This window comes from Dipodomys merriami, unplaced genomic scaffold, assembly GCF_024711535.1.
Source record: "Dipodomys merriami isolate MVZ:Mamm:240054 unplaced genomic scaffold, mDipMer1.0.p SCAF_31, whole genome shotgun sequence".
Classification (NCBI taxonomy): domain Eukaryota; kingdom Metazoa; phylum Chordata; class Mammalia; order Rodentia; family Heteromyidae; genus Dipodomys; species Dipodomys merriami.
Genome location: NW_027204604.1, coordinates 6,236,639 through 6,263,939, shown reverse-complemented (window position 1 = coordinate 6,263,939; position 27,301 = coordinate 6,236,639). Strand labels below are relative to the sequence as shown.

Genomic DNA, 27,301 nt, shown 5'->3' with positions numbered 1-27,301 from the left:
ATTTCTCATCACATACTCCCCAGCACCACCACATCTTGCACTCCCATTAGAGGGCTAAACCCAATGAGTCTGCCACATCTAAAACCATGTATCATAGTTCTTGTTTGGTTGTTTGCATGGGTTGGGTTTTGGTGACACTGGGTTTGAACTCAGCCTTGTACTTGATAGGCAGGCATTCTACCTTTTGAACCATACACACAGCCTCACTTTTTGCCTGGGCTAACTTCAGACCTCAATCCTCCTACACACCGAGGATTGCAAGTGTGATTCACCATGCCTAATTTGTTCTTTTTTTTTTTTTTTTTTTTTAAAAAAAACCAGTCGTGGGGCCTGAACTCTGGGCCTGGGCGCTGTCCCTCAGCTCTTCAGCTCAAGGCTAGTGCTCTACTACTTGAGCCACATCGCCACTTCTGGCTTTTTTTCTTTTTGCTTATGTGGTGCTGAGGAATCGAACCCAGGGCCTCAGGCATGCAAGGCAAGCGCTCTACCACTGAGCCACCTTCCCAGCCCCCTAATTTGTTCTTTAATATAGAGTCTTGCTAATTTTTTGCTTGGGCCAGCATCAAATAACAAGTTCCACGGATCAGGAAGCTGGGTACAAGCATGAGTCCCTGTACCTCCGTACCCCAGCTTCCTGCTTGTAAATCTGCAGGTAATTTGTTACAGTTGTCCCTTGCTGTATCACAGTTCACTTACTGCAGTTTCACTGTATCATGGGCTTAAAAAGAAAAAGAAAAAAACATAAATAATGACCCCTCACCTATCTCAGGAGCTACTTTCCCGAGACCTCTGGGATAGGTGAAAATCCACAAAGAAACAATAAATGAGACAATATAGCAAGGGACTACTATATAACACTGCTAGGCGAGGGATCACTACATAGTGACAGAAAGCTGACTAACAGTAAAATACATGTTCTCTTGAGTTCACATAGAGCATTTGTCTAGTACAGCCCATTCTGGGTCACAGAACACTTTACAAAATTTTAAAAAAACCTAGAAAATCCAAAAATACTTGGAAATTAAATAAATCACTTCTCCATGACACATAGGCCAAAGAAGAAATCTTGTAAGAAATTAAGATATGCTGGGAAGGGAGGTGAAGGGTAAACAAAGGAGGAGGCTGCAATGCTTGGTAAGAAATGTATGCATTATCCTGCCCATGTAATTGTAACCCCTCTGTACAGTATGTTCTCAAATAAAATAAAATTAAATTTAAAAAAAGAAATTAAGATATGGTTTTAATTAAATGAAAAGAAAACACTTATAGCCTGCAATTAAAGCAGTATTTGGATATTTTTAACACTGAATGTATATATCAGAAGAGAAGAAAGATCAAAAATCAATTATCTAAACTCCTCCTTTAAGAAACTCCAAAAGGAAGAGTAAATTGAACCCAAAGTCAGCAGATGACTATAAATAACAAAAATTAGAAATAGGAAACAGAAAAACCAACAGAGAAACTCAATAAGAGCAAAAGCTGATTCTCTGAAAATACCAATAAAATCAATAGGCTTTAGCCAGGCTTACCCTGGGGATGAAATATTTCTAATATTTTGGCCCATATTGGAATCAATGCCCAGTTATTTATAACAGACAGGTAGATGAAAAGTCTAATATCGTTTCTTTCATTTATTAAACCAATTTTTAATAAGGTAAACAGTACTGAGCATCTACTTTTTGCCAGACATGGTTCTAAGTGCTTGTATTTTATCAGTGAACACCACATGACAATTGTGTGTGTGTGAGTGTGTATATGTGTGTATGTGTGTAGGGTTGTGCACACACACACCAGTCCTGGGGCCTGAACTCATGACACTGTTGCTGAGCTTTTTTTGCTCCAGGCTAGCACTCTACCACTTGAGCTACTTCTGGCTTTTTGATAGTTAATTGAAGATAAGAGTCTCACAAACTTTCCTACCTGGACTGGCTTTGAACTGCAATCCTCAGATCTTAGGCTCCTGAGTAGCTAGGATTATAGACTTTAGCTACCAGCACCTGGCTAAAGGATACTTTTTTCTCGTTTATTCATTTGTTTGTATTTGAAAGGGTCAGGGGAAGGCACAGAAGTGGAGAGACAAAGGGCCCTCAAATGCAGCAGTGATGCTCACTAGACACTGCGTTGAAAATGAGCTGTATAACTTGTGGATGGGGACAGGAGGGAGAAACTGGAAAAGAGGAAAGGAAGGGGTGACACTGTCTAAAAAGAAATATACTTATTATCAGACTTATGAAATGATAACCCCCTCTGTAGATCACCTTTATAGCAACAATAAAAATTAATATTTAATAACCACAATTTTTAAAGTCAAATGAATAGAAGAAAAGTAGCAAAAAAACAGAGCAGATTAAAACAGGAAAGCTCCTGCTTTCTGTATTTCTCTTACTTTATTTGGCTAGTATTTTCCTCCCATTCTTTTTCTCTTATCTTGTGATATCAGATGTAGTGATAATGGTTACACTTACATCAGAATATTTAAGTTCAAGATATAAAGGAAAAGAATGATCACCAAGGACTTTGCATCTTCTTCTGGGGAGAGGGCAGGCATGTTTTCTATTTTTCATGTAGGACGGTGATCAGGTAAAGAAGAAGGATGTCTGTCTAACTCCCTTCTTTCAAAATTAAGTACAGTTTAAGGACATGTGTATAAGCACCCAGATATCAATCAATGGATGAACCGTAATTGCTAGTTTTCTGTCATCTTAACTAGGCCATAGTACCCAGCTATCAGGCAAGCACTAAACTAATTGCTATGGGCAAAAGCTCACAGGTGCTACAAGGGGATTTCCTGCAGTCAACTCACTCAACAGGTGCTACCCATATGCAGAGCACCCACTGTAACCATACCACGCCAGCTGTTTCTACCTTGGCAAAGTAGACCCAGAAATCAGATCAGAAAATATCACACAACAAGCCCCAGCTCAGGGGCCATGAACTGGCAATCTCCAAGCAAAGGAACAGCTCATACTGCCACATCTGAGTAAGATGGAAGTTTGCAGTGTGAAGGGTTCAATGCCCCTACCTGGTCCTACTCAGGTTCACTGAAGAAAGAAGAGCAGGCAGAACCGCTGGCAGTTCACAGTGATGTGCAAGCATGAAGCCTGATTAAACACCTTATCCTGGCTTCCCAGCCTCTCAGTTATCCCAGCCAAAGGGATAACATGAGATTTCCTTACTAGCAAAGTTATCGCAATAGTAGTGGAAAGAGGTTGCTGGTGATATAAAGTGAAGAAAAGACGTGACTTCATTCCACGTGCACGCTAACTCTTACTTAGAGGCGTGGCCCACATATCCCAAATCTTAACATATGCAAATGAAGTTGTTGGTCTTTGGAAAATAAAATACATGCAAAAACAAGTGTTAACACCAAAAAAAATGTGACAATAAGATGTGGTCTGTGGTATTACCATTATTTTTCTTCCTGTGTCCTTCCTATAGCATTAGGCATTGTTCGAAGAACAAAACTATTTTTTTTAAGTAAGACCTTTATGAATAGGAAGCACTTTCTAGCTCTTTCCTCTGCCCTCAAAAACAGATACCATGAAAGTTGGAACACAGCTTTCTCTAGTCTGCTTTTACCTGAGAGAAAACCCAAGGCTTTGATGAGGACTGGAGCCACTTACCCTAAGTCACACACTGTGGGCTGTAGCCCGGCCAAGACAAGGTTGCCTTCCCACCCTTTCCACAGGTCCTGACCCCTCCAAGCCAGCACACTCGTTCTGTGCAAAGTAACCACCCCACCTGCCCCCCAAGAAGTGAGCTTTGAGATGACTGCCCCCTGCCCTTACCTCTGCCAGGCGGGAGTGCTTGTGAACATTTTCACCCTTTTGCACACTGGGAGCCAGCTGCTGCAGAACACCCCTGCTGCTTGTTAGTGCTCTGGTCAGACGAGCAAACTTCCCCCAGCCTGAAGGATGTGGAAGAGCAGAAAGACACAGTCAACCACCTCCTAAAAGAGCATAGACAGTCACATCACCAGTCATACTGTCAGGAACAGACACCCCAAATGTCCCACTGAGCCTCCCATAAGTCACTCCCCACCCCCGCCAGCAAAGCTCGCTACTCTAGAAAAGCATGTTCACATACTTGAAATTAGGCAGCAATTTATTTTTCCCAGGCACTTGCACGTCATCGGGATCACAGCATGAAGATGTAGATAGAACAGTGTTCAGTGCCTTCTGACAAACAGGGAAACTGAGGCACAGAACACCCAGACAATGAGAACAAGTCTAGAATTCAGATTTCTCCTCTCTGGCTCAAAGCTTCTCCACCAATCAAAATGTTTCTCTCATTTGTTTGCCTAATTTAGGCTGGTCCCACTATCTGATTTGCAAAAACTGAGCTAGTCCGTCCTGGGTTTTAAATAGACAAGCTCATCAAATGGCCTTTCCAGACACCGACAACTCCAAGACCAGGAGAAAAAGTGAATTCCACTCTGGCACAGATGGAGACTAGTCAGTAGCTGCCATTTGTCTGCTTGGGGAAGAAAAAAAAGGATAGTTGGTAACAGATCTTTTTCTGAGAATTTAAAAAGTCTGAATGATCTTTACTGCTCTGAAAGGCACTTAAAAACAAATATCCATTCCAATACGCAAAACCCTATCTGCATCAAGGTTAAGACCTTGGAAGCTGTCCCTAGGATTACTGAAAGCCTGTCAGGTTTCTCAAGAGCAAGAACCCCAAAACCCTGGACATGGGTGTACAGCAAATAAAGTGCAACTATTTTTATATGACAGCTAACGGCAGGACTGTGTAACTTTAAATTTGATGCCTTGTAAAAGAAATCTCATCTTCCAAATTTTACCCTGGAGCATCTTTCTAAGACAGATGGAATCCACAAGACAATGTGATTAAGGAGAGAGGATGGCCTGCTCTTTGTACAATTTTTAAGAATCATAATCTGGATGAATTTTGGTCAACATAGCAGCAACACTAAGCCAGCTCCTTTTTTTTTTAATCCCATTCTGGAAGTACTAAGCTTTAACAAAAGCTACTGGTACTTTCATCCACCTTGACCCCATGAAGCAGAGATGCAGGACTGCTAGTGTCACTTTGAAAAGTGGTGCACAGTGATTGAGCTGTAGGGGTTCCATTAATGTTAACAGGAGGTAACTCCACAGGAGTCTTTGATGTCTCCCCCAAATGGAGCGTTTATAAATTACTCACTGGAGTGTGCTATGGAAATGTGGACTACAATGTTTTTTAAAAAAAAAATCTCTTTCAGAGTCAAGCTTTCCTCTCAGCTTAAGACAAACCTGGGACTGAATTCTGCAAATCATTTCAAGAAAAACAGAGGGGTATATCTGCGGGGGGTCAGGTAAAAATTGGTTGGCACCACCCTAACACTACCATCAACACCACAGCAGTCCCACGGAGAGCTCAGGGTCATATTCCCTACAAGGAGCCCCTGAGAAGGAGATGCAAGAAGCCTTGAGGGTGGAGCCTAAGCTACAATAGAAATCCAGGATGCTGGAGACTCCTGGAATGAAGACCATCTGCTGAGGGAAGTCACAAGCAATGAGTACAGCCAGCCCAAGATGGAGGCCATGTGGACTGCACACAGCAAGAGCAGGTCAGGGCTTCCCTGACCTGTTGGGGCTGACTTCTGGACACCTGGTACTCCAGATGTGGAGTTACAGCCCTGCTGGGTCTCAGTGTTGCTTTAGTCAGCTCCTTCCCTTGTTCATCTCCCATTCTGCCTTTGTAGAATGGGAGTGTTTCTCTGTACTATTATGTATTGCAAGTATGTGAATTGTACTCACAGGATGCTCCCAGCCAAGAGTTTGCCCTGGGTCTCAGAGGAACCTTTGGACTTCAACTATTGAACCATGTTGGAACTGTTAATTAATACTTTGGGGACTCCTGAAAATAGACTAAATGCAACCTTTGGCACCAAGGTGAAATGTTGCTGTTTGAATATGAAATGTCCCCATAGGCTTATGTGTTGAATGCTTGGTCCCTAGCAAGTGGCACTAATGTGTGAGGTTGTAGAAATTGAGTAGGTGGTGCTTAGCTGGAAGAAACAACCACTAGGGGCATGTTTTTGAAGGCTGTGCCTAGCCCCTGACTCCTTCCAGTTTTTCTCTGCTTCCTCTTTGCTATGAGATAAAGAATCTCTACCATGATGTGCTATGCAAGCACTTGGGGCAAGTAACCATGATCCAAACCTTCCAAAACTAAGAAACAAAAGAAATCCTTCCTCCCAAAGTTGTATGTCAGGCATTCTGTCATAGCAAGAATAGTAACTAAAATGCTGATTGTGCACTGTGGTTCATATTTGCTTACCTTTCTCTCCACCAAGTACTCTCTAATGGAGAGTAGCTCTCCCACAGACATTTCCCTACATTCAGCACCTGGCATGAAGCCAACCACCCAAAAGACACTCAGAAGTGTGTGTGTGTGTGTGTGTGTGTGTGTGTGTGTGTGTGTGTGTGTGTGCGCACAATCATTGTAGATGAAGAACAAATACTTTTTTCCCTTTCATTGCCCTATTTCTGTCTGGGCTCCCAAGACCTATAAATATCAAAAGATATGCAGTCCATTTCACAAACTCTACTCAGTTTTGGGGGATGTTTCTGTGCCTTTCTCTGTGGCAAGCATTTTTATACTCACTGCTCCAATGATATTCCATTTGGAAATTTAACAATGAACTGAGCTCAGATGAAGAAACTCCTAGCCCAGGGTTTCTCCAGCTATGACAAATATCATCAGAAAGTTAAACATGAGGCTTGTGGGTGTCATGGGAAGCCCAAAGGCAGCATATAATCAGGAAAATGGGAAAGATAGGGCAGAAGGGAAGAGAAAGAGTGAAGGGAAAAGGATAGAAGACAGGGAACATGGTATGCAATCTAGCAACAACTAACATATTTTCTGAGTCCTTATTCCTAGCCTTGGGTCACATGACTACTTTTCTACAAGGACTACTGGTTTCAAATTGAATGAGCAAATCACAGGGCTGTTTTATCCTACAAGCCTTGCATCCTCTCTAGGCCAGAAGATATGGTTCTGGAATGAGGTAGAATTCCAGCTCCTCTGAAAGTAAGTCCAGGATACCAGAAAAGAAAGGACCAGATTGGTCCTAAGATACAGAGTCACAGATTCTCTTAGAGCTGCTGAGATCATAACGCAGCATCCAGCAGATAGATGAGTAGTATGGACCCCTGCCTATGTGCCTTCAAGTCTTCTTCCCACAGTCTTTTCCCCCTGAGTATGGAAATATGCAAAAACTAGGAAGGCTTCTTTAGGTAACAATCACTAACTCTTACCTTTGTCATCCTAAGGGCAGAAAGATTAAATGTTTGTATTGTAGGCGGGGAGCCTGAAACTTGAACCTGTGTCTTTCTCAAAGAGGTCCCATAAATAAGCCACAGGAAGGCACAGGGAGAAGGGTTGGCAGTCACAACAGCTTGCCAAAATCCCTATCTCTAAATAATCTAAAGCTTTGATCCTTAAAAAAAAAATCTATGGAGACTTGAATTTCTTTTGTCAACTCCATTTGACTCAGGTTTGACTCTACATGCAGAATTAATGACATGGATCTTTAAGAATTAATTCTTTCCTTTAATATGAGAGTACTTGGTGCAGTAAAAGAGGTAACAAGAAGAGGCACATCCTTTTGTGACCAAGATAAAAGGAAATTCTGAGCCTCACATTCTAATTCTCTCCCACTTGACTAAGCTGCATTGCTCAGAATGGAGAATGATCAGGGCAAACTCCTGCAGTCTACTCCTAATGAAGAAAAAGCAAGAGATAAGGAATAAATGAAACCTCTGGAGTACTACACATCCTCATTGCACCCAAGAATTCTCACCTATTTCGGAACAGCAAGCCTTGCTTCACTTGCATGTGTTAGCACTGTCAGAGGGGAAATCAGGCAGAAGGTGGACAAGAACAATGAAGAAGTCAAGAGCCCAGTAACTTATTTTAGAAAAGGATTGTGAGAACTGAGCGAAGGAAGGAGGGCTCAGGCAACATTCCTAGGACCATCATTAGTCCACAAAGCTCTAGGTAGAAAGGGAGTGATGTCACATACAAAAATGGTCAACTCTTAATTATCCCATGTGCTTGCCTCTTCATGAGTTGTTTAAGGAAAATGTTAGGCACAAACTGGCTTCGTGCATCACTATCAGGCTCTACCCAAACCCCCAAAATTAGGCACAACTGGATCAGAGAAAACAAAATCATTTGAAGACCATTTGAGCACAGTTGACTTAAAGGACTAAATCTCGTGATAGCAAAACAGTCCTCGAGACTATGCCAAAGAACAATTATTTGGTACTTTCCTGGGGTTATAGAATATCCATTCTTCCATTTCATTTTAAAAGTGAGTTCTAAACAAACCTGGGTCAGCAAGACTCTTAAGATATTTAATGCTGATGGAGATGCTGTACTGCAAATCCAGCTGGCTCAGCTGGAAATGAACCACTAAGAGCGCATCCAAGAAGAGATGTCAAGCCAGAACAATCCAGCCATATGGCAGCACAGTTTCCATCTAGATTCAATCCTTGCAGCCAGAACTGAAGTTTATAATTTACAGCTAACAAGGTCTGTGAAATATCATGTTCTTCCATCATAAACAAGCTATTAGAAAATGTGGCTTTGCCCTAAACAGACCACCAAATCAAAGTGGACCAGGGGCATGGTGACATGACAAGAGGCAGGGCCTAAAAGATATCTGCCATAGCATTGGGTAAGGACTGTCCTATAAAACCATGTCTTTGAGCAAACAGTAAATTTGGTTTACTAGTAGGATTCTTATCTTAAAGGCCAAGGCATATATGTGGAGGGATGTTCTAATATTTTTATACATAGAGCCACAGGTTAGTCATGTTACTTCATTGATAAAAAGAATTAATACTTTGCAAGAAGAATATCTTGGCTAAAAGGGAGTAAGATGGATGTACACATGCGCAAGAGAGAGACAGAGACAGAGAGACAGTGACAACAAGATGACCAAAATTCTTATCTCTAATGATTCATCACAGAGGCAAATTAAATGAAACAGAGAATATTATTCCTGGAAAATAAACCTGGGAATCTCACTACATCCCTCTGATTTATTTCTTCTTTCAGATTTCATAAGAATCAACTGGACACACAGGCATGGCAGATGAGGAACATTTTCCTCTCTCTCCAAAATCTTGCCAACATGTAAGTCTCAAAATATCTGACTGCCTTAAAAAGAATACTCATCAATATTATTATTCCCCCATGAATAACTAACATATGCTAATAGTAACAAATATTACTCATGAGTTTATTAAGTTATAAACAAGGGGCCTTTCTATATGATAAGATGATGACACTCGATAAATGAGTCACCTGACTCACTGAGACACTTTCTAATCAGAAACTAGAAACTGAACAATCACAATCTGCAAGCAGAGAGACTTGAGGGGACTGTAACACTGGTTAATCTGTGTAATCTTCAAAGCCTGCCTTTGCAGGCTGAAACTGATTTATATTCAGCCATCAGTCAGTTGGAAAAATAGGAAACACTGGTATACCCAGCACCATGTTCTACACTCTATAAACCTAAGCCTCTAGATGTGCCAGAATTTAAAATACCCTCCAAGGATATAGGCCTTCGAAGACATCCACATAATGGTTTTTACATCTTCCTGTAATGCCTGTTTAACAATCAAACTCTGTCACATGCATAATACTACACACAGTTTTGACTATCCCCTAGACTCTACATTCTCATCTCTCTGCTGCATCTCTGAAAACCACAGGAGTAGTGTTTTTTGATAGATCTAGAAAATCAACCCCAAAGCCAGCTAGTCCTGCCAGGTGAAACAGCTCCTGACCTCTTGGTTATGAAGCTATGGAAGAGGGATATGAAATAGGAATATGACATTAGTTGATCCCAAATCCCTGAAAATATTTTTTTGGGGGGAGGGTCTGGTCATGGGGCTTGAACTCTAGGCCTGGGCGCTGTCCCTCAGCTCTTCAGCTCAAGGCTAGCACTCTACCACTTCTGGGTTTTTTTTCTTTTTGCTTATGTGGTACTGAGGAATCAAACTCAGGGCCTCCTGCATGCAAGGCAAGTGCTCTACCACTGAGCCACCTTCCCAGCCCAGTCCAAATCCCTGGAAATATTATATCCCAGGAAGCTGGACCTCTTCAAGGGTACTTTTTCCATTAATCCTGCCATCTCCTTTCCTAGATTTCCAATGGTATTTAAACACTCCATGCATGTGGTATGTCTCCAAGCTGTAGTTTGGGAGATGATTAAATGACCCCTGTGGAAATGTCAAACTCAAGACCCTGGCCTCATTAATTCCATGTTCATAATGAATTTACCACCCACAGACTTCATTAAGTCAACTCCAGAGGTAGAGATGTGTTAACATCTGCTATAACAATCTTAAAGTGCTAGAACTCATCCAGCTCTAAGCAAGTTTATATATGCTAATTCCAGTGGATATGGTCAGGACCTGCCCCATTTGAGCTACTAATATTCACCAGGTGAAAACTTGCAAAGGTTCTAATGATACCACATTTGCCCAACTGCTTTCCTCTATCCATCATTCAAAAGGGTTAAATTTCAAAGGTCTAAAATAGACTAGATGCTTCAAGAAACAATTGTTTCTATCTTCTCTTAATATATTGAAGAATGGTACCATACTTTATCCAATACAAATTTAAGTTTAAATTTTGATCTTTGTGCAGGGATTGCCTTGGTAACCTCAAATATATATAGCAAAATTTGCTACAGTCAAGGAAAATAAAGGTAAAAATGCATTTGTACAAGTCAGAATTACAAACCTTTGCATGAATCATCCTCAATTGGCTGTTTGAAAGCGGTTATATCACTGAAAGTGCAAAGAAATAAAACCACTTTATCCTGTTCGTTGCGAATTGGAGCAATTTTCACAAAGAACCACACAGGTGTCCCTGAAAGGAATATTAAAAGGTTGGTCAGTAATTTGCATTCTCATTGAATGGACTATAGAAGCAAAGTCTTGGGAATGAATAGGTACAAACATTAACTCATTTTTTAATGGCCCTATTCCTTCAGGTGCCAATGTATTACACCACTAATTTCTTTCTCTTTCTGAAATAACTTTTACAGTGACAACTCAGTGGGAATTTACTTCTGTTCAAATAATGTGGCATGTACTGAGTTCTTAACTGTCATAAGACAGTTAGGAAAGAGGTTTAAATTCCCACCTGACCTCATAAAAGAAATTTAGGTATAAAGACCTAGAGGCTTACTTGAGACCACATGGTGAATAGTAAAGAATTCAGGCCAAGATAGACACAGCCAACCATGGTCAAAAGACCATGCAAGCTCAAGTTTCATGTTCTGTCCATTGCTAAAAGGCCCCCATGTGAAAGTCCATTTAGCAAGTCCATCAGCTTTTCCCACATGTTCAATCAAGCATATGTCAGAACTATCCTTCTATATCCCTCTCCCTAAAATGAAACGTCTAAAAGGTCCGATGCGGGGCTGGGAAAGTGGCTCAGTGGTAGAGTGCTTGCCTTGCATGCATGAGGCCCTGGGTTCGATTCCTCAGCACCACATAAGCAGGAAAAGCCGGAAGGGGTGCTGTGGCTAAAGTGGTAGAGTGCTAGCCTTGATCTGAAGAGCTAAGGGACAGCGCCCAGGACCAGAGTTCAGGCCCACAACTGACAAAAAATAAAATAAAATAAAATAAAATAAAATAAAATAAAATAAAAGGTCCGATGCAATGGCAAAGGGCAAGACATTGAGGAATGTCCCAGGATTCCCCTAGTAAAGCCTCCCCAAGAAAAGGATTCCAATTTGGACTGTGATCCCATTCATGCCTTAGGAAATACAATGAATGTTTAACTGCCTCTTCAGCTAAAGTGGAGGACGAACGAGTTCTTTATAGGCATTGCCCTCTTCCATGCAAGGAGGTAGGTGGCAGAACACATCTGATTGACTTCTCTATGGCTGAATTTCTCTTGCTCCAAAAAACAATAATTAACTAAACATGGCAGCAAGGAGAACCTATTTATTCTGTGATATAAAATTAAATAAGACACAGAGTACTTTCTTATACCTCAGTTAATAAACAGCATCTAGCAGATAAGAACTTGCTAACAACATTACGATTTTAACATGCCATATCATAACCATTTTCAAATTAAAATCTAGTAACTATTTCACCATGTGGCTAAGTATTAGAGAGTTCCCTGTGTTCCAGGAACTGTGCTCAGCATGTCAGATAGATCCTTTTATGTTATGAGCTATTGAACAGACAATTCACTGAATCTTGGATATGAGTTCCCAGAGGTCCCCTGGGTCTGTCTCTCTATCCTCAATCACATCAAACTCTGGACTGACATCTCTGAATAGCATTAGAATTAGATAATCTACCTTGACAAGAGCTAGCTTACAGATTTAGATACACCACTTATTTACACATAAGTATGAATAATCCTAAATGTACAGACAACAAACAGATCAAATGGAAATCATTCTTCTTAAATCTTGATTATCTGTATGTACATCCATAGTTAATTTTAATCTCTTTTTTTAATTGAATAATTTTTAACTGTCAGTTTCTAGGTACGCTAAGAAAACCAACATATATGTCACCCTAAGAAAAACATGTTTTGAAAGAAAAACACAATCCACCATTTTAAAAAGTCATACATGTGTCTATTGGCCATTCTTTTTTCCTCTTCAGAAAAGTTTCCCTTTAAGTCTTTAGCCCACTTATTAATCGGGCAGTTGTTTCTTTGAAGATTTGTTGTTGGGGGATTTAATTTTTTGAGTTCTAAGTACATTTTAGGTATGAGACCCTTGTCATTTGTATGGATAGTGAAGATCTTCTCCCAATCCATGGGCTTTCTATTGATCTTGCTTGCTATGTCCTTTGCCATGCAGAAGTTCTGCAGTTTTATGCAATCCCATTGATATAAAGTGAAATGAACCCCAAGATAGGGACACAGAGGTTTTATCTTTGTTGTTGTTGTTTTTAATGTACTTACAATGTACTATGTGATTTTTTTTGTTTCTTTTGTATGTTCTTCCCCCATGGTATAATCCCTGTTTTCACTGTTTTTGATTCTGGTGTCCTGCATCTTATATATACATTTTTCTAATTTGGGGAGGGCAAGGTAAATAACAAAATGCTGAAATAAGGATACAGGTTGGCCCATTGTAACAATGATACATACAAGACACTGTGTTGAAAATGAACTGCACAACTCCTGGGGGAAGTGGGGACAGAGGAGTTGGGAAGGTGGGGAAGGGAGGGATATTAGGGAAAAACAAAGGAGGAGGTAACAATGCTCGATAGGAAATGTTCTTATTACCTTATTCATGTAACTGTAACCCCTCTGCATAGTACCTTTACAATAAAAAATATATACTAAAAAAAGGCATACATAGCATTTTAAAAATCAAGTCATGATCCAAGAATTACCCAGTTTTGTGAGGTCTGTCTTGCTATTCCTCCTAGTTTCTCCTTCTCAGTTTCTATGGAATTTGCAACCATTTTCAAGGAAACAACAGAAAACTCAAAAGAAAACATCACAGCCATTGGGCCTGCCCCCTTACAGCTCTCGGATGTATCCCAGCAGGTAAGACATTTTTTTAAAAAGCTAACAAATTTGAAAATCATTTCTTTTGCTCCAAACAATCCTTTGTGCAGTTATTTTTCTGAGGAAACCCAGAAAACACTGCTGATATATCAAACAAGGACTAAATCACATGAGCGGACCCTCTGCCATGATTTCCAATACAAGGAGCCTCATTTTACTGGAGCCCTCATTCCCATCCTCTTCACTGCTGCAGATTTACATGCAAGCCACTGCAGAGCACACCATCTGGGCCTGATGCCTGGGGACTTGTGCAGCTGGAACTGTGCCATCTACTCTTTATATTCCAACTACTGGGGTTGATGATGCTAACCCACATCTCTGTCTCTGACATCGTAAAATCTACCATATTAGTCATCTTGGGAGGCCTTTTTTATGTTTCCACAGTTCGAGCTCACAACTGAAACTCTCCCCATTTTAACAGGTCAATCTGTTTAAATGTGACATTTCTCTTCACCAAACTGAATCCACTGCCCTCTCTGGAGATGTTTTTAATCAAACGCATGGTACTCCGATCATTCTCTTTCTGTACTTAAATATACACTGTGTGCCAAAATTCATAGTTGCCATACATTGTCTTTCAGTTCTTCTTGAGCTGATCATCATGACTTGTTGATGGAAGGAACTTTCTTTTCTCTGATCTAGTATTTTCTTTTGGAAGAACATCTTTTAATGTAACACTCTAGGTATTTTCCCCCTGAGTTTATAATTTAGGAGCCCAGAACTGGACATCTTCTTCTTTGTTCTGCACAGTCCTCTATTCTATGAGAATTAGGAGGGAAAGCATAGAGCAGGGGTGATGGCTGGTGGGAAGATGAGCCTGCAGTTCCCCAATGCAACTTTTAAAAGGTAGATGAATCTATCTGTTAGTAGAATTCATTCCTAGAGATATATTCTCCACAAATATAAACTAAACTGCTCTGCAGGACCAGCCTTATTGGTCATATGTTGTGATACTTTAACCTCTACTGGCCTGATTCCTGTGCTTCAGTTGGTTCTGATCATGGACAAGGAAAGAAAGTGCTATGTATTGCCCTCCTCAAATCTTAACTGAGAATTACTTCCTTAAGTATATCACAACCCGCTCCAAGAGCAGAGAGCCAATCTACTTTCCCTGCCTCAAGCATCCTGTGCCACAAGCCCAATGGCATCTAATGTAGCTTTATGCACAGAGTCACGCGAGGCCACCTCATCATGCCCCTCCAGGAGGCATGGAATGTGCAACTTTAACAGGATGGGCCCTCTAGAAATACTTGCTGAGTTTCCTAGACAGACATCCTAGGTCCAGTGCCTTCAGACACTCAGACTTGACACTGTCTCAAATTATCCTCACCCAAATCATGTAGTAACACAAGGACAATGACTTAACTATTTATTCATTTCTGAAACCCTTCCAGAAGAGAACATGAGTGCCTCCTAGATGGCACAGGCCAGTAATTACAAATCGAGTGCCTCCTAGATGGCACAGGCCAGTAATTACAAATCTTTCCTCTTAAAAGCATAGTGTTCCACACTAAAGCTACCAGCACAACTATGTTTATCACAGTAGTATTCACCATAGGTAAGATATGGAACCAATCAAGATGCCCCTCAGTAGATGAATGGATCAAGAAAATGTGATATATGTATGTATGTATGTATTTATGTATGTATGCAATGGAATTCTACGTGTCCATCAAAAAGAATGACACCACTCCATTTGTAAGGAAATGGAAAGACTTGGAAAACATCGTATTAAGACTCAAAGAAACATAGGTCTCATGGTTTCCCTTATTTGCAATAATTAGTATATGTCTAGGATAATCTTAGCAGATAAGCAGAATAGCTCAATAGCTATGTACATATGACCATATGAGATGATGCTAAGTGGAATGAACTCCAAGACTTGGACACAAGAGGTTTTTCTTCGTTGTTGTTGTTTTTAATGTACTATGTGACTTCTTGTTTCTTTTGTGTGATCTTCCCCCTACAGTTTATCCCCAGTTGTCACTGTTTTGATTTTGATACCCTGGTATCAACATACAATACCCTGGTATTATATGTACATTTATCTGAATTAGGAAAGGGAAGGGGAATAACAGAACAGTGAGACAAAGGACAAGGGAGGAACCAATGCAACAGCGATACTCACAAGACAATATGTTGAAAATGATCTTTACAATTTGGGGAGGACAGATTGTGCGGGAGGAAAGAGGGAGAAAAATAAGGGAAGGGGTAACAAGTTTGACAGGAAATATACTTATTACCTTACTACGTAACTGTAACCCCTCTGTACATCATTTTGACAATTTAAAAAAGCAAACTGTTTTTTTTTTTTTTTGGTTTTTATTTTTATTTTTATTTTTTTTTTAATTTTATTTTATTTTATTTGAGAACATACTGTACAGAGGGGTTACAATTACATGGGCAGGATAATGCATACATTTCTTACCAAGCATTGCAGCCTCCTCCTTTGTTTACCCTTCACCTCCCTTCCCAGCCTCCCCCCTCCCCCCCACCCAATCATACCCCCCTCCCCCCCCCCACACCGACATTGTAAAGCTTGAAAAAGCAAACTGTTTTTATCCCCACCTCAATATATGAAACATTTGCTTCAAGTGAGAGTGAACTTAGAGCCTGGATATCCACCCATCTGCTTTCTCTCCCTCCTCCTTTAGATGCCCTAAGGACACCCAGAAACCATCTTAAGATGGCAATGACTCTCTACCAGTGGAGGGCAGGACAGGTGGCCCCCAGAGGTTCCTCTCAACCCAGATTTGGCAACAGGTCTATTCCACCAAAACACAGTAGACAGAGAATCAATGTTCAAACCTCCATGTACACATGAAGGAAAAAACAGAAAAACAAAATTTCTGCCTTTGCACACCAGCATCCACTATGAAAAGACAGAAACGCAAGCATCTGTTGTTCTGTTTCTATAAAAATAACAAGTCAATAGTAAATTCTCTATTTAAGGAAGATCAATATACAAATCCAGGAAGCACACTGCATCTAGTAGCACTACTGATGACAGATTCTGAGGCTGCTGCTGTGGGGAGGCTTTTTCCAGGCTAAGGATTCTGAAGGGGAAGGAATTTCCAGGTCGATCACCTCTTGCCAGTCACTCGGATTCTCATCCTTAAGGTAACTCCCTAAGGGAATACAGTAATGAACCCTACAACCTAACCTGGCTTTGGCATTCCTCGATCCTGGCATCCAGATAACAGGGTACAAGGCTCAGATATGAGAGAATTTTGGACCTCTATCAATCATTCACCTACCTCGGGCTTCCTCCCAGATTCTCTCTGTCATAGGTCTCTGTAATCGCATCAAGACCATGTTGAACAGCAACAGAATAAACCAAGCTACAGTAATTGGCTCTTTGGAAAGGATGCACGGTACCAAGCCTTTCAGATGGGTCTAGAAACTAGACTTGAGAAAATGGACCAATTGATCTGGGGTCAACTTTATTAAGAAAAGTACAGATAGACAAAGACAGTACCAGGGAGAAGTAGTGACCACTAGATATTAGAACATCTGAATTAGCATTCCAAAGCCCAGGATAAAGCCCTTTCCCTTCATTTGCTGTGTGCCTTGTCCATCACAATTTAACATTGCAACATCAGTTTCTCACTACCAAAATAGAGATAATAGATTTAAGGTTAAGTACAATTTTACACATTATACTGGAAGTCTTTAATACTACTTCTTTTCTTTCTTCATGTTAATTTTTTTTTCTTGTGAAGGTCCTGGGGCTTGATCTCAGAATATGATCATTGTTCTTGGGCTATTTTGCTTGAGACTAGCTCTCTTTCACTTGCACCACAGCTCCATTTCCAGCTTTGTTGGTAGTTAATTGGAGATAAGAGTCTCAAGGACTTTCCTGCCTGGGTTGGCTTTGAACTGTGATCCTCAGATCTCAGCATCCTAAGTAGCATGAGTCACCAGTGTTTGGCCATTTTAAATTCTTCATCTATGAGATCAAAATGCCCTTTCTCAGGTAGGTTGTGAAGGATGGGTGACAATGTTGAAAGGAATGGCATTGATCAAGATGTGTTATATTCATAAACTACTTTGTTAACTGGCAACTCTTTTGTATACTACTTAAAAATAATAAAATGATGATAATAATAATAATCGTTTGTCACAAACTGACATGTTGAATTGAAACCCTTTTGTACATCTATTTAAGGAAAATCATTTTAAGTAATGAGAAAAAATACAGGTCCTCACCCTTCTTACCTCATGGAGTAATTTGAATTACTTACAAAGGAATACATCTCAAAATGCTTAATGAAATTCTGCTTTATCTGAAGGGAAACAGCCCATTTACACCACATCAAGAGAAAATCAAGAAAAATTAATGTTTAAGCCTCAATGTAATTAAAGAACATAAAACAAAACCTAAATAAAGAGAGAGAGTTACAGTGGTTATAGATGAGAAGACTCAATTTTGTAGGACACCAAACCTCCCCATTTTATAAATCTAATGCAACTTCAGTCAGATCTGCACTATATTTTGGGGTGTTTTTACCAGTGTTTGATAAAACTCAGAATCAACTCATATAAAAAAAAGGTATAAAAGAGCCAAGAAATTTGGGGGGAACTAATAATGGCAGTATGTAATATGTATCTACCGAAGTAATTAAGAGTCATTGGTACTGTTCTCCAAACAAGCAACAATGACAATAGTAGCAATCACTTATTGAGCATTTGTAATGGGCCCAGATCCTGACATGCAAAGATCTATTTCTCACAGCTCTGTAGGGTGGGTGGAAGAGCTATAATATCATCACTCCTCTTGTCAATACCAGGAATCCAAGTGAGAAAGAAGCTTAATCAAATTCACATAGAAAATAACTTACAAAAAGAAGTCCAGACAGAAACAAACCTATCCATGTGGGAGAATTTGGCCTGTGAAAGAAAAAGGATTTCAAACCAGAAAAGAAGAGCTGGGTTACTTAAGTAAGTAGTTCTAAGTAAGCAACTGGATGATAAATAAGAACACAACTTTAAATAGTATAGAAAAATAGATTCCAAACAACTTAATGTTCTAAATATTTTAACACAACTATCAAGGTACTGGCCAGAAACAATGGAAAAGTTTTTTTTATATTTAAGTAAGGAGAATTGCTTCCTGAGTATACTATAAAGCTGAAGACCATAAAGGAAAATACTGACAGAAAGATTTTCATTCCTATAAGATTTTTAAAGTTGTTTAAAAGATAAAAGGAGCAACCGATGCAACTGAGTGACAGTACTTGACTAGCATATTCTAGGGTTTGATCCCTAGCAACACTAAATTAATAAACCGAGATCTAAATAAATAAAGAGAAAAAAAGAAGTAGGAATTGCTTTTAATATGTATGTGATTTAGGATTAATATTCATCACATAATTAAGCAGCTCCTTTCATAAAGGGAAAAAACAAAAAGAAATCCAATTGTAAACAAGCAAAATAGTATTGCTTTACCTACTAGATTTATCTCTACTACTAGACTGTCTATATCTCAGAGGCTTAGAGGATCTGGCCCAGGGCTAAGCCTATCATAGGTAATCAATAAGCTCTTGGCCAGCAGCTTCTGCCATAAGTACTAGCTCAGCAGAACCACTGAAAGATGCTGTTCCTGGGCTTCTCAAACTGGAAACTTGATCCAGTGTTCTCAAAGGTTGGGCTAATAGCCACACCACAAATTATGGAGTCACATGCAAGGGAGTATTGTCCAGAAGGTGTACTACTTTTACTCAAGGCTCACAAGTCTAGATTTTCTTGTTTGTTTGAAAATGGAAAATCCTATGGATAAGCACAAGAGTGGGCAAGTAAATATTGACTGAATTAGTTCATTGTTAGCTAGTATAGATGTAAGAAAACCATATAGCCTACTGAATGTAACTAATATTACAAAATATCTAACATGACTACAGAAACACTACGTTTTTCAGACTGATCAAAATCTAGAATCCTTTCAAATAATCCATCATTGAAGATATGAAATAATTATCCCACACACTTATTCCAAACCATACCATTGAAGCTTTTTGCTAATAACTCCTAAGTCCCCAAAAGATAAGACAAACATTAATGTTTATTAATAGAAGATCTTTGAATATATTAAAGCATGTCCTTAGAAAAACTAAAGAATGAGAACTGCAGAAAAAATCAAAACAATCTACTAGAAGCTTATGAATACCAGTTTAAACAAAATCACTTAAATTGAGTAAAATATGTGGGCCTAAAATCTGAACAATTAACATTAACATATCATTTTAAATGGATAAAGACAAAAATGATTTAATCTCATCAGCATTAAAAACTTGGTACACAAAGAAATTAATTGTTAGCAGTTTTATAACTTCAAAGTTATGACATTCAATGTTGGTACAGTGAGTCAGACACTCATTCTACCACTGAACTTCAAATTGAAAGGCTACTTGACAAAAATGTCTCAAGAACCTGTCTTTGACAGCATTTTCAATTTCCAAAAAAATATTTCATAGCATCAGTAAAATCATCATATGATGACATTCATCTCAACATTATTTTTAATAAAGAAAAGGAAGAATCAGGCACTAGTTGCTCACATTTATAATCCTAGCTACTCAGGAGGCTGAGATCTGAGGATCACTGTTAAAGTCAGCCCAGGCAGGAAAGTCCATGAGACCCTTATCTCCAATTAACCACCAGAAAACCAGATATGTTGCTGAGGCTCAAAGTGGCAAAGCACTAACTAGCCTTGAGCAAAAAAGAGTTCAGGGACAGAGCCCAGGCCCTGAGTTCAAGCCCCACAACCAATCAAAAAATAAAAAAAATAAGATAAAAAATTAAAAAAAGAGAGAAGGGAAAGCCTTATAAATACTCATCAATAGAGGAAGCATTAAGAAAATTCTTTTTTTTGTCAATTGTGGGGCTTGAACTCCGGGCTTGGGCACTGTCCTGGCACTCTTCAGCTCAAGGTAAGCACTCTACTGCTTACGCCATGGAGCCACTTCTGGTTTTCTAATGGTTTATTGGAGATAAAGGTCTCACAAACATTCCTGCCCGAGCTAGTTTTGAACCATGATCCTCAGATCTCAGCCTAGGATCCTCAGATCTCAGTAGCTACGATTACAGGTGTGAGCCACTGGCACCCAGCTAAGAAAATTCTTTCTAGACAGGCACACACACCAATAATCCCAGCACAAAGCAAACAGGCAGGGTGATCACAGTCCACAATTAGCTGAGCAAAAATGAATGACCCTATCCAAAAAATAGCTAAAGCAAAAAAGAGCTGGAGCTTGGCTCAAGTGGTAGAGTACCTGCTTAGCAAGTACCAAGCCCTGAGTTCAAGCCCCAGTGTGGCCAAATAAAAGAAAGAAAGAGCTGGGTGCTGGTGGCTCAGGCCTGTAATCCTAACTACTTCAGAGGCTCAGACTTAAGGAATGTGGTTCAAAGCCAGCTCAGATAGGAAAGTCTGTGAGACACTTATCTCCACTGACCTACCAAAAAGCCAGAAGTGTTTTTCAAGTGGTAGAGTATTAGCTTTAAGCCAAGGAAATGGACCTGTACCAAAAAAAAAAAAAAGGCAGGCAGGAAGGAAGCCAGGCAGGTAAAAGATTAAATAAATACATGATTTTAAATTGTACATATGTGTCAAAAATCCAGGACCTGCACCCGCCCAAAAAAAGGCAGGTAGGAAGGAAGGCAGGTAAAAGATTAAATAAATAAAAATAAATAATAAATAATAAATTAAATTGTACATAGGTGTCAAAATCTCAGACAACTCAGGAAACATACCAGAAAGTTAATAGTATAATAATACGTCTCTGAGCCTTTAGGGTGATTTTCTTTATATTTTTTTTCAAGTATTCTCTGATTTAAAAAAAAGAATTTAGAAATTGGAGACAAAAATACTATTTTAGATGGTGACATTTAACTTTGTAAAATCTCAGTAAGGTAGATTTTTCTTTGATGGGGCAATATGCTGCTTTAAAGGAGTAGAAGTTTTACTCTAAGGAACTTTGAAGTTGGTGAGCACATACAAACTCTCCTCCACAGCGGTGAAGAAGGAATCCCATCTTCCTCTCTTCTGAGCCAATCTTGTTCAGTCACTTGTACCCTTGGATGTCCCTGGGCACTGTGACCCACACTCCGTTCACCCCCCACTTCTGATGCTCTCAACTTGAAATCACACATAATTTTCTTTCACCTATCTATTTCTTGGTGACTACCAAGTTCCTTCCAAAGTGACTCAACAAACCTTCACCCAACAGCCCCTCTGCATCTTGTCTGGCTCCTACCTAACTCCTAGCATATTTTTGCCTGAGGCCAGAAGTTGTGTTCCTACCCAGAAGTACAGGGCTTCCACTTGCAGAACTCTGTAAATTGAGGAAAGAGCCAGACAGTGTGACCCTTTGATACAGGTATTCCCAGCCTCTTCTATTGTTCATTGGACAACAATGTTAAATATCTCTTTCACAGGTCCCCAGGGTGCTTCCTAATGTGCCCCTCTGTCTCCTCATTGGCTAAGCTCCATTCTGTCTCCACCCTCCATCCAGCTAGAGACATCTGAAATCTGATGATATGCTCATGCCACTTAAGAGTCGCCTAACCTCTTCTAACCTCTTACCCCCGACTGGCTGAGCTTAAATGACCTAACACTTTCCAAATTCTTTAACTTTGCCCTTCCTAATCTCTCTTCAGCCTCGTGTGTTTATGTGTTTATTTATGTGGTGAACTTTGATGAAGCACTTCATAAATATCAGGCAGTGCACTGGCCCAAGGATACAGCTGTGGAAGATGCATACCTTGCAGGCATGGCAGCCAATCTTCCCTAGAGCTACTTTCTCTCCTGGCTACTCAGGGGTGTGACATGTGGATCACTTGGGAACAGAACCTCAGACTCTGCCCCATACTCACTCTATAGACTAATGTGTTGCTATTCACGGGTGAATATCAAAGACTGAGAAGCATTGCTGTGTGTCTCACCAACCTCTTGCCCTCTCTCTCCTACTGCCCTTTCTATATGCACTTCATCCACCAGGGATACTCTCTGCCCAGGAATTCACAGAGAGCACTATATTAATACATAGTTCTGTTTAAAGCACACAGGTACTATATCATTTATTTTCAGCCTTGCACCTCCTCATAAGCATTCATGTTTATTTTTAAAGGGAGGAAGGGATAATAGATCTCACCTACTGACCTTGTCTGTTCACCCAGCTAATTAGCATGCTTTGGGACCAAGATTGGACACCTGTCTTGAAAAGAATGTGTGGAAAATCCATCCTTTTTTTTTTTTTTTTGTCAGTGTGGTGTTTGATCTTTAGGCGTGGGCACTGTCCCTCAGCTCTTCAGCTCAAGGCCAGTGCTCTACCACTTGAGCCACAACTTCTAGTTTTCTGGTGGTTAATTGGATATAAGAGTGTCAGGGACTTTCCTGCCCGGGCTGGCTTTGAACCTTAATCATCAGCTCTCAGCCTCTGGAGTAGCTAGGATTACAGGCATGAGCCACCGGTACCTGGCTCCTTTTTTTTTTTTTAATCCATGCTTCCACATCAATGATCCCAGTGTGGTGAGCAGGCCAGCCTTGAAATCTCTGCTCCCAATTAAACAGTATAACAGCAAGAGTGAGGCCCAACCCTTGGGCCTCACTCATGTCTTGGTTGTATGCTGTCTTTCACCTTACTATACTGCCTTTGCTTTGCTTTATTAATAAACTTTCTTGGTCTCTACCTCTATGTGTTCTAAAATTCCTTTTTTGCAGTAACATCACAAATTCGGGCCAGGCAGAAGCCTCCTCCCTTTAGGAGACCTCCACCCTGAAATATTGCTGATCTCGCAACAATGTCCCCATCAAGGTAGTTATGGCTGTGTACTATGGATTCTGTGCCCACTCTTGCAAGTGTTGTAAGAGCAGATATTGTATATGCCTTTTCATAACTGCATGCCTGGGAATAAGCCCAGTCTCTCATGGAGCTGGTCAATGAAAATATCCAAAGCAATTGTATCATTCCAAGGCTTATCAAATAATGTAAAGTTTCTGTATTTTTCAGGAGAAGAGGAGAGATGGGGAGGAAATTGATCCGCAGTGATCCTAAGAAGAAATCAACACTGTCTTCATCATTTCCTGGATTTCATGCTCCATAGTTCATGTACAAAGTGAGCTCATACATAGTGTCTGCTGGCCCACTGGGGCAACTCTGTGTAAATTACAAAGAGAAGCTTCTTCCTAGCATAGGAAGAACTGAGTGTATGGAGGGTTTAGCAAGCTACTCTGCATGAAAAGAGCAGCCTGCGACTATGTGTTAAGCATGCCTTGCGCCCACATTTAGACTAACAAAAATGGCCACAGAGAAAACATTGCACATAAGATCCTGGCCCAATATGAGCTCAGATGAGGAATTTAATTTTTAGCCATACCTACCTCACAGAACTTAGAGAATCAAGCTCTAGTCAGGATGTAGGCTTTTTTTTGCCCAAGGCTAATGCTGGACCACTTGAACCACAACTCCACTGACCACTTGAACCACAACTCCACTTTGGGCTTCTTGATGGTTAATTGGAGATAAAAGTCTCATAGATTTTCCTGCCCTAGCTGACTTCAAACTGCAATCCTCAGATCTCAGCCTTCTGAGTAACTAGAATTATATGTACAAGCCACTAGTACCCAGAAAGAATCAATAATATTCTAAAGTGTTGAATTATACCTTATATAGTTTTCTTTCTAAAGTTGAAGACTAAGGTTAAAAAAAATGGGTATAACTGCAGTTACTCTTGAAAAGCTTTAACATGAACCACAAATGACAGCCCTGTGCTAGACTGACATATGATACTGGAGACTGCCATTGGTCCCTCAGCAACCCCACTACAACCACCACAGAGAGGAGAGATGCTGGCTGTACAGCCCATAGGTTGAACTAGTTGATTTCCATGGATAGTTGTCTTCTTAAAGTACAGAGTTTCCAAAGCCAGAATCACTTCCAGTGCACTAAGATGCAAATCATGTATGACCTGTAGTTCAGAGACAGCTGGAGCCCAGCTAAACCTTCTCTACTATTTCCTACTTCCTCTAGGACATATGCCCACTAGAGAAAATGGTAAGTTAAATTATTAACCATTTAAATTATGTTTGAAGCTTCTCACTCCCTTTTGTAGAATTTGGGCAAGTTCAATAGCCTAATGAGACTTAGACACAAAACACAAATGCAAGACATCTTTGTTTGTTTGTTTTCTTGTGCCAGTCCTGGGGCTTGAACTCATGGCCTGGGTACTGTCCCAAGCTTCTTTTTGCTCAATCTAGTGCTCTACCACTGAGCCATAGCTCCACTTCTGGCTTTTTCTGAGTAGTTTACTAAAGATAAAGTTTACTAAAGTGTCATGGACTGTCCTGCCTGGGCTGGCTTCAAACCACAATCTTCAGATCTCAGCCTCCTGAGTAGCTAGGATGACAGGCATGAGCCATCAGCACCCAGCTGCAAGGCATTCTTTATGTGATCCACCTACCAATTAGCATTCTGTGTCATGGGGCAAGTCACATTGTTCAGTACATAAAGCTACCCGTGTGGAAAACCACTTGTTCTCTCTATTAACTCAGGGCACATGTGCCCTTTATGAGAAAGCCACTGCATGCAGGCTCCTGGTAAGAGCTGCTGCTTGGTATTGGATTCCCTCAAGGTGGAAGGACCATACAGAATCCCTCCCAGTCCTCTACCTCATTGCTCCCATAGCTAATAGCAGGGCAGGAAAAGGTCTATTGGTTGGGAGAGTACATTAAAGCAAGGCTACCACTCTAGTGCAAAATCTGCATACAGAAACTGTCCCCTTGGACTCATTGATAGCCAAAACTCATCTCTCACAGCACAGGCCAAGTAAATGGTTCTCTCAGATGCCTGCTCCGACATTCCAGACAGGGGGGAAAGGGAGATAAAAGCAGTATGTGCCCTTTGCTTTCCAGAGCAAAACATCACCCAAATCTGAATGCCATCCAATAAGCACTTCTCCTCATGTGCCATCTGGACCACTCTGGAAATATTCTATTGAACCAACAGCCTGCCAGTCAGCCCTACATAGAAAGAGTTGAATTTATTTTTTGCAAACAAAATGGTGTTTTTAAAACAGAAATAAAGTACTATTCAATACTCTTAGAATCTTTCTCATCCCATGTGGTTCCTCTCCATACTTACTGGTATAGCTATCTACAACAAAAAACATGTTTTATGCTTGAGTATAACTACAGACCTAAAAACCTCACTAACAAATTTTGTGGAAGTCATTATAACCAAAACAAATACAGCTGACAATGTACTGCTGTCAAGAGTATCTCCTGAGGCGATCAAGACAAACTTTCATCAGAAAGTCTTAATTAGGCACCTAGGGGTATTACTATACAAGGAGCTGTGGAAGATAAATAGAAAGATGGATTGGACAAAGCTTCTGCCCCACCTCTTTGTTCCCCCTGGAAGAAGTCATAAGTAAACCAATAGGAAAACAATAACTCTGGCAACAAAAAAGATGAAGTCCTAATTGGTTAGTGACAGGAACCTCATTAAATGTTCCCGTGAGTAACTTGGATATACTTAGGCTTCAGAAAACTTCATGAAAGAGAAACAAACATATGATAGTAACAGAAGTGGAAGAGATAGTCTACTATTCCAAATACATAAAGGTGTGACTGAGAATGGCCGTAATGGAATACTCACTGTTCTTCTTGTACATCAAAATTTCAAAGGAATTCATCTCATAATTCTCAAAGGTTTGCCGCACTTTTTCAATTGTATCTTTATCAGTCAGCTCACCATACATAAAACTGCAAATCAACCAAAGACTTCAAGTTAGTAAATCAACAAATATTATTCTATAAGCGGGTATTAAATATCAGTTCTACTCTATATCCAGCATTGCGATACGCACTATAGAACATGTGTGTGCGCGCACACATACACACACATGCACACATACATACAGTGAAAACATTTTTGAAACAAAAGAAGACTTACTGATTTAACTATGAAAAAGATTCCATCCCTGCCCTCCAAAAATATAAGTCCAATAAGAAACATTCACTTGAAAGTACTAGTAATCAGTATGATTAATGTTATGGAGGTAGCACACATAGCATAGCCACAAAACACTCTGGTTGACCTGAGAAGGCTTCCTCAAAGTAAGGGAAAAGAGATCTAAAAAGCAGAGGGCCAGATAGATGCCAGTGGCTCATGTCTATAACCCTAGCTATTCAGGAGGCTGAGATCTGAGAAGTGCAATTTGAAGCCAGCCCAGGCAAGAAAGTCTGTGAGACTTATCTCCACCAAACACTGGAAGTGAAACTGTGGCTCAAGTGGTACAATGCTAGCCTTGAGCAAAATATCTCAGGGACAGCACCAAGACGCTGAGTTAAAGCATCGGATGGGCACAAAAGAAGGAAGAAAGGAAGGAAGGAAGCAAGCAAGCAAGCAAGCAAGCAAGCAAGCAAGGAAAAAAGGAAGGAAGGAAGGAAGGAAGCAAGGAAGGAAGCAAGGAAGGAAGGAAGCAAGGAAGGAAGCAAGGAAGGAAGCAAGGAAGGAAGCAAGGAAGCAAGGAAGGAAGCAAGGAAGCAAGGAAAGAAAAGAGGGAGAAATAGCTGAGAGAAGGAAGAAACAACCTCCCAAACAGAAAGTGAACATGGGTCAAGGCACAGAAGTGAGTCTTATTAATTCCACAGTCTGCATGTAAATCAGGTCAGTATGACCGGAAGGAAAATTTTGCAATCAATGCATAAAGACAGAGGCTG

General features: G+C 40.2%; 1 protein-coding gene across 3 annotated transcripts in view; it reads right to left on the bottom strand.

Moving 5' to 3' along the window:
* Positions 1-27,301, bottom strand: part of Kcnh1 (potassium voltage-gated channel subfamily H member 1) — a 309,150-nt gene that overhangs the window by 252,003 nt on the left and 29,846 nt on the right. For 2 of the 3 annotated variants that reach the window (XM_070041570.1, XM_070041569.1), the window contains exons 3-5: positions 26,235-26,341; positions 10,771-10,899; positions 3,789-3,907 (exon numbers count right to left, since the gene is read on the bottom strand). In XM_070041570.1, the coding sequence (XP_069897671.1) occupies positions 3,789-3,907; positions 10,771-10,899; positions 26,235-26,341 (355 nt within the window). Of the gene's footprint in view, positions 1-3,788; positions 3,908-10,770; positions 10,900-26,234; positions 26,342-27,301 lie in introns of those variants that run through there. The other variant, XM_070041571.1, reaches the window with a different exon arrangement.